The 8,640-nt window shown below is 39.1% G+C and overlaps 1 protein-coding gene across 1 annotated transcript; it reads left to right on the top strand.

Moving 5' to 3' along the window:
* The first annotated feature begins 2,260 nt into the window (after window positions 1-2,260).
* Window positions 2,261-8,416, top strand: LOC109303707 (transmembrane emp24 domain-containing protein 11-like). The gene is made up of 5 exons (XM_019525900.1): window positions 2,261-2,457; window positions 2,772-2,872; window positions 3,677-3,802; window positions 5,346-5,492; window positions 7,990-8,416. Exons 1-5 carry the CDS (start codon window positions 2,328-2,330, stop codon window positions 8,137-8,139), a joined length of 654 nt encoding a protein of 217 aa, XP_019381445.1. The 5' UTR covers window positions 2,261-2,327; the 3' UTR covers window positions 8,140-8,416.
* The last annotated feature ends 224 nt before the right edge of the window (window positions 8,417-8,640 follow it).

Genomic DNA, 8,640 nt, shown 5'->3' with positions numbered 1-8,640 from the left:
TCTCTCTCTCTCTCTCTCTCTAGCATAAAACCCCTCTGATGGGGCTATCCACTGTGTCCCTGTGTCCCTCCCTGGTGGGAAAGCCCTTGGCCAAGAACTCATGCTTCCCGGCAAGTAGGGTCCAGCAAGGGTTCCTGGTGTTTTGTCCACAGCTAAACAAGTGGCTCCTACAGTAGGTGCTCTATCTCAGTCCCTGCGTTGGGTGTGGGGCTTGTTCACACGTCCGGATAACTTGGCCTTCTCAGCAGGTTGCGGGTCTGGGCTACCTTGTGTATGCCCAGGGCTGGGGCTCCAGTACAGGCCTGCTGTGCTGTGGAGCCTGTGCAGCCCACAGGCCCTTGCACCCGGCAGTGGGGAATGTGGCCTGAACTGCCCTCAGCCTGACAATGGCTCACCATGCAGCAGCATCTGCACCAGTGCTGGCCTCGTGCTGGGGTTGGAGACCCGAACCGCCTCGAGTGGCTCCCAAGGTCCCAGTCCCTAGCGGACCCTCTGTGCAGTGATGCCTACCAGCTCGTCATGCTGTCTCATGGTGAGGGGTTGGGGACACAGCTGTCTGCCACTCCTGTCCAACAGTGGAGTCTTTGGGCTCTTCAGGGTAACTGGAAGCACCTCCTGGGTAGCTCTTCCCCAGCTCTTCCTCAGCCCCGGCTTTTTCTTTCTTCTCCATCCCTCATCATTTCCTCTGCATGCTGTGCACTCAGCTCCTTATATACCCTTTTGGGGCTCCACCCCAAGATTGAAGACTGGGCAATCAGGGGGAGGTGAAGCACAGTCTTCAGTTAGGTCCACTCCTCACCTTGCCCCTGTGTAGTGGTGTGGCAGACTCTTCCCAAGGCTCCTCCCCTGCTGGTCTCTGATTGGTTGTTTGCCCCACCAATTGCTTTGGCAATCTCTAAGCCCAAGGAACTAGGCAAAGATAGGCAAGCCCACCGCATTTATATTAACTGACGGTATATTTATGAGGCAACCAGAATATAATCATGACAGCATGGACAAAAATATAACTATATGAAAATATATAGTTCCTTGGGTTGTATGATAGTTACTTCTTTAGAGGATAAAAATATACATTATCAGAAACAGTTCAAATATTATTATTAGGGAAAATGTCTTCTATATATCTTTCTATTAATGTTTAAATATTTTAGTATTTCAGGTTATCTTATTTTTTTGTTTCCCCTTTGTACTGTATTGTATTGCAGTTTCCCCTTTGTATTCCCTTTAGTCCTTTTAAATTAGTGTTTTTCTCAACAGTTCTAGACTCAAGGTACCACTTGTTAGACTCAAGGCACCCTGGAGAAAATGCCGCCTCTTAGTTTCCATTCATTTTTTTACCATGGAAAAATAATGCAGCAATTCTACTAGTGCAAAGAACTCAGAAGAACCACAACAGGTCAGAATGTTGTTGATAATATGGATACCTATTTGAAATCTCTGGGTTTATCTTGTGAATCGTGTGTAGGTGCTTGCACATCTAACAGTGCTAATACTGCAAAGAACCAACCCTTCAAAAGATTTTACAGCATCAAGGGTGCTGTGGTGCCCCAGTTGACAATCACTGGGTGTGTCTACACGTTCATTAATGTGCTTTTGCTACTCTAATGCTCAGTAGTGAAAGCGCTTACTTTTTAAGTGATGCTTAATGCTCGGTAGCCTAATTTACTGCTCATTAGTGCATTAGCACAGTTTTTGCTGTGACACTCTAATGCACGGTAAAATAGGCTACTGCACATTGAAGCACACGCATAGCTTCAAACCCACTGTTCTTAATATTTGATATTGTTTATGTATATTTAACTCTCAAAGCATTTCATATACCTAGTACCTCTGAGCTGGCTTAAGAATAACAAGATATAAACTGGCCATGAGTAAATATAGGCTAGAAAGTAGCTTTCTATTTAATCAGAGGAGACTCTGGAACAGTCTTTCAATAAGAATAGTATGGGCAAAAAGAGTTAACTAAGGGTTAAGATGGAACTTGACAAGTTTATGAAAGGATTGTATGATGTAGTCACCTGTAATAAGGAGATCCCAAGAGAGCTTTTCCAATCTTTTATTCTTGTATTCCTGCAAAATAGCATGTTTGATGCTTTCATGCTAGGAAAGACTTTACAAATAATCTCTCTCTTGTTATCACATTCTGTGGAACACGCTGTAGTTATTTATATATGTGTAACTACCAGCTGTCTTTTCTCACATTCTCTCCCCACCCAAAAAAAACAAAAAAAACAACCCACACTGATTAGACACCAAACAAGGAAGGGGCTATAATCACTTGCAACTAATCCTTTCCAAAAGGAGAACAATTAGAGTATATCAAAATCATGAAGAACCAACTGATAGGATTTCTTTTTTGCTTCTGGATTGCTCTTTCACAGCCTTTTTATTTTCACTCTGGGGAAAGAGAGGAGAAATGTATAATAGAAGACATTCCAAGTGAAACCTTGGTAATTGGTGGGTAGATGTTGCTATATAATTATCAATTTGCTTAAAACTTAAAATATTTACCTATGATTTCCTAATACATATACCAGCTATGAAACACTGTGAATTAGATGATGGAAAGGAGGGCACCAAAAAGTGTATCCCTTTTAATTCTGCAACATTATGCACTGAACTGGAAAGATTGTAACTGGGTGTATGAAATGTCATAATTAATTTTGTTTTGCATATACATAGTAACTTGGTTTGAAATAAAAAAAACATAAAGCTACATAGTAGACTAATATTTGTACTTAACAGGTTTGTATCTATTGTCTACCACACAGGGAGTTACATTGTACAACGATGGGATATACATGAACAAACGTTTCTTGAATCTGCTCCTGGCTTGGGAATGTATGTGACCATCACAACTCCTACTGAGGAGGTAAAAGTGTTATTTATGAAAGGTTTTGCAGATTTTTGTACTGACCCTTGGTGCTTCAAACTTCTCCTATCAAAAAGAAACTGACAATATTAAAAACCAGTCTAAAATTAAAGCTTCCAAACCCTTAATTAAGCAGTTTGAATAGTTTGGCGTTCAAAAGGGCTAGGTATATATTGGTTGTCAGTAAAAATGATAGCAGCAACAGGTTATACAAGAGCAATCAAATATTTTATTTATGTACCTAACTATGGATATAGAAGCCTGATTTTTAAATCTTTGATTAATCTGTTTACATTACTGTTGGATTTGGAAAAAAATTGTCTTCATACAATATTCAAAACCTGTTGAGAAAACTTTTTAAAATAAAAGATTGCACATTGACTACTGAAGCCACATAGCAAAGTAAGGAGCTGTATTTGGAAAAATAATGATCATCCAAAATTAATCCCTCCCTCCAAAAGCAAGTTAAGTAAGATGCAGCCAGCAGCGATCCACATCAATTGCCTGCATTGCCACTGCATGCTGTGTGTTTTTGAAAGTGAGGCCATTTATTGATATGCCTAAATAAGGCCTTAGAAACCAAACTTTTACCATTTGTTTTTGAAAATTACAGCCTTACTGCACTGTACATGGGTTTTCTACCTTCAGCTTAGATCTAAGTTATTCTGCTTTTCCTTCTCTGAATCACATCTGAAATTCAGGTTAACCCAATGTCTTCAGAAGCTTAAATAAAAAGAAAAATCTTTAGATTGCTGTCCATAAGACAAAAATGAACACCAAACTTGCTTAATACTTACATTACAGGTATTGCTGTCAAAACTGTATGGACCACAAGGAAAATTCTCCTTTACATCCCATGTATCTGGAGAGCATAGTATTTGTTTGCAGTCTAACTCCACAAGGCTTATTTCCTTTGGTGGAAGTAAACTGGTAAGCGAACAGCTTAAATATTTTATTTCATGATAACATTTGTATCATCTAAACTGCCAGGTTTGAAATAACTGTGGGACAACTGTGCATACAGTGCAGAACTACTGGAGCACAATTAATTGCAAGAGTGAAGGGATTATGGAAATATGTCACTGAATTCTTATGTTCAGTATTAACCTCAGATCTGGCAAGCAGTTCCACACAGGTAAACCTTTTAATCTTCTGAATTCAAGGTCTCCTCCCACAACCTCACACAGAACATCCTGCATTATTTTTACTGTGCTCACTCAGTGCTTATACCTAAAATAATCTGGTTTTAATAGTATATCTTGGAGGTGGCAGATGACTCTTTATCCAATGCATGCTGTTTCTTAGGGTATGAACAAGATAAAGTGAGAATTAACATGATGAAAGACTTTCTTTTCGTTTTCAAGGAGTCATGCCATAGCTAATTTAAAACTGGTACTAATACTAGTACAGCACTTTGAATACTTAATACTTCAAGGCCCTGATCAATAGGATGAACAACCCATTTGATAAAAATAGTCATATGGGGAAGGATTAGTTAACACAAATGCTGTTGCAAAACATTACTTATCTATTAGTAGGGGTCTATTTAATTTGCAGTGAGACAAAGCAATTTTTGTGGCTTTGTCATGGCACAAAGAACTGATTTCTGAGACATTTCCTGGCAGCCCCACCCCTCACCACTAATTGTCGGGGAGGCATATACTGAATAATAATTGAAAATTCCATGGAAAGTAAATTATATCATATAATTTATCATATTATTCTAAATCTATAAATTACATTTAAATATAAATGTAAATAGATTATAAACATAATCTATTATGGGAGGGAGAGGGGTGCATCTCTGAGGACATGGGATAGCAGAGAGCCCTTCTCCTCTCTGCTGCCAGTGGCTGCAGCAACATGCACACACGTTCCCATTGCCGCTTGTGTGGTGGTACCTCTCCCCACACTGTTGTTACTGCCCCGGTGCCCCAGTTGTGCTGCTTGGGGGCCAAAGGCAAGTTTGGGGACGTGGGGTGTGTGTGTGTGTGTGTGTGTGTGTGTGTGTGTGTGTGTGTGTGTACACTTGTACATGCAATAGGGATGGATGCTGATGCTATAGAGCCAGCAAGCAGGGCAGGCACACAGATGACTTGTCAGTTCCTAGCCATGCTTCTGTTCACCAGCCCTCTCACTGCAGGTGAGACCTGTGCATGTTACAGAGGATGTTAAGCCCAAGCATGCAACTGCTGGCCACATGTGCTAACTTTAACAATGACTTAACATTCCTTAAAGTTAGCACTTGCTAACTGGAATGTGTAAGAACATTTGAAAACTTAATTTAAAGATGTATTACTTGAATTTTAAATGCCAGATCTGATTTTCTTTTTAATAAGCACACTTATATATAAGTAAAAATATGATTTTAGAGGGAAGTATACATTATTTTCCCTCAGTTTGTTTGTTAAGAACTTTTTAAAATGTGAAGATTATAAATCAGTGGAATAAGTGTTTTTAATTGTGTTCATAGCGTATTCATTTGGACATTAGAGTTGGAGAGCATCTTATTGATGAAGTCATTGCTCAAGCCAAGGACAAAGTTAAGGAAGCTAACTTTAGAGTTGAACATCTAATTGAGCAAATTCATCACATATCCAAAGAACAAAACTATCAGAGGGTATGTATATTCCCTAACAGAAATAAGACAGAAAAGTGCTGATAAGAATCTGGATTTATGTTATATGATCTACTATTGGTATTTTTTACAAATGTATTGTTTAATGTAAAAACCAAATTACATTAAAACACTATTAATGCTTAGCCAAATTGGTCCTATTATTTACAGCATGAATTAAAATTTAAGATATGTATTAATAACTGCTGGTCAAACACTGAAGCTGTAAAGTGAAATACAGTATGGAAGCTCTGAATTAATGATTATTTCTCGGTGGCAGAGGTGAATTTGTTTTGGAAAGAAAGAGCAAAATCCTTCCATCTGCTTCTACTTTTTACCTCAAAGAACCTAACAGATCCTTGCATTATTTTCAGAAAAATTAAGCAAACAAGATTAAACATTTAGAATAGAGGATTAAACATATGAAATAAGATTGAACATCCCAGAGCATGGGATGGTGATGTATCATCCTAAGCAGAGATCAAGGAAGGGATGGTTTGCCTCACAGTCATTTCTCCCCTCCTCATCTCCTTCTCTCTGGTGGCTATGGGCGGATCTAGGATTTTGAAAAATGGGGTTTGACACATGTATTTTTCTGCAGTTAATGAGAAACCAGAAGATTTCCTAATATGCAGTGGCCCAGAACTATATTATTCAGTTTAAGATCAAAGCAAAACTAAATATAACATTATTATAATGTGCACTAATTTGCTAGATTATAAATTAGGTTTAACAAAGCACTACAAACTAGGCAGAAATAATAAAAAATATGTTTTATTAATTCTGTAGTCAGTAAGTGTACATCTCTTATTCTGATTCATAATACAAAATCTAGTGCATCCAATATATACAGCACTTCACTTTTACTCACTTCTGCACTGGAGTTAATGTACACCTGAGCTAAAATTACCACACCTGAGTTTATGTTTTTAACTAGAACTAAAAACAGTCTGCAGAGCTTTGAAACAGGAGAGAGAGATTACCAGGAATGGCTAAAATTGCAGACAGCAAAATTGCAGAAGAAAGAATAGCTTGATTAATGGAGCATCCAGATCATTAAAGAGGAGAAAGGATTGTTAACATCTGTGAAGAGAGATAGGCAGGAATTAGGTAGATTATAATAAGCCATGAAGTCAGTTGACCTGCTTACCACTGCCTGAGTAGAAATGCCACTCAGCCTCCTAAGAAGTTGGGTTTAAAGTTTGGGTGGATCAGGAAACAAAGAGTGGGGGGCAGGCATAATTGTGCCACTGCACCCCTCTGGAACTTGTGGTGGCACTTAATTTCCCCACTCGGTCTACTCAAATCTTATGCCCACTCTGAGTCTTCTGCACCCCTTTGCTCACAAAAGCCGGGTATCGAGGAAAGGCAACTGTTTTCCATTGCTTATGTCTGAGTTGTGGTGGGAGCCACTCAACTATGTGATGTAAGAATACTTTAAAAATCTAGCTATAAATATATAATGCAAGTTGCAATGTTTATAAAACTAATTTGAGAATCCGGTGGCTGCCCGGCTGCAGTCAGCTCTCAGTGGTGGCAGCTGTTATTTTTGCACCCATTCCCCCATGCCAGAACCTGGGCTGCTGCCCTGGTTACCCCCACTCCTCCCCATTACTCTATTGCATGAATCCCAATGCTGAAAACACAGGTTTGAGTAACTTAACATACATGAACTGTTTGTAGAATCAGCGTGTATATGTATCTATCAAAAGTGCATTAAAAAAAAACACATCCCTCAGAGAGAGATTATAATGTAGGAATGAATTCTATATTGATTGAAGGCTTTGTGCCTACAACACGTATAACTTGTTAAATTGAATAGGACTGGACTTTTATAGTTTGTTCTGATTTGTCCTCCTAGAAAAATGCTTTAAGATATAGCAGAAAGTAAGTAAGGAAACCCAATAAAATATTTAGAACTTGATCCTGATGACATTCATGCAGATTATGGGCTCTGCAATAATGAGAGTGCAAGGTGTATGTAAGATACTCCAATCTGGTACCTGCAAAAGGTCCAGGTTATACAAAGCTTCTGGGTGTGAAATTCCAGGAAAGAAAAGGGGTAGAGGCTTAGGTACTTAAGGGTATAGTTGAACAAACACATTATCATGGATCAAAAGGGATAGGGACCTAACATACAGTACTGCCAGCTGTTATAACTTTTTGTGCCCCTGTTCTTACCATGCAATAAGTAAACACTGCACTGTAAGCTGAAGAAGAGCAATGTTGTGCCCCAAAGCTTGTCTAACATCTCTTCCATCTATTCAGTTGGTCCAATAAAAAATTTACCAAAATGTTATCATGGCTACATCACTCCAACTCTACTCCAACTAAGCTGGGTAACTACCAATTTCACTGGTTAAAAAAAAAGAAGGTAAAGGAATTAAACATAAAAGACTTGCTTATTTTCTCTAGCATATGGGGAGAAAATACATAGGTATAAGTATCAAGTACTTATATTATTTTAAAAAATAATATGCCTTTTCTCTGTTCTCAACAGCAACGTGAAGAATACTTTCGACTGATAAGTGAACAAACCAACAGCAATATTCTGTGGTGGGCTTTTGTACAGACATTAATCCTTATCTTGGTTGGCATTTGGCAAATCAAATGTCTTAAAGATTTTTTTATAGCTAAAAAGCTTGTTTAAAAAAAATAAAAATAAACAGTCCTACATCTACATTACACAATGCACAGTGGAAAATAGCTACATTAATTAAACACTAAATAAAAAAAACCATGCAGATATCTGATATTTTTATACCTTCATTTTTACCATATTTCACGGTGTGTAAGTCAGGTTTTGAAGGCCAATTTTTGTGTATGAAAAATCAAACTCGACTTATACACCATTCTGACACTGCTTGCAGCAGATGGGGCCACGCCATCCAAGCACTGAGCCTGGCCCCATCCCCTGTGAACATCGATGAGCATCACAGGAAAGGGGATGGGGATGGGGATGGGGACGGGGACAGGGCTGGACTCAGTACTTGACTGCAGTAGCCCTATCCCCTGCAAGCAGTGCTGCCAGCCCAGCACCAAGCCTGTCCCTGTCCCCATCCCCTGTGAATGGCACCGAGCTCAGCGCCACTCACAGGGGATGGGGATGGGCTCGGCCGGGCTCAGCTGGTGCGGACTCATCCTTTGTGAG

Source organism: Gavialis gangeticus, unplaced genomic scaffold, assembly GCF_001723915.1.
Source record: "Gavialis gangeticus isolate Ggan-Ray unplaced genomic scaffold, GavGan_comp1, whole genome shotgun sequence".
Taxonomy (NCBI): domain Eukaryota; kingdom Metazoa; phylum Chordata; order Crocodylia; family Gavialidae; genus Gavialis; species Gavialis gangeticus.
This window is presented reverse-complemented; position numbering and strand designations above follow the sequence as displayed.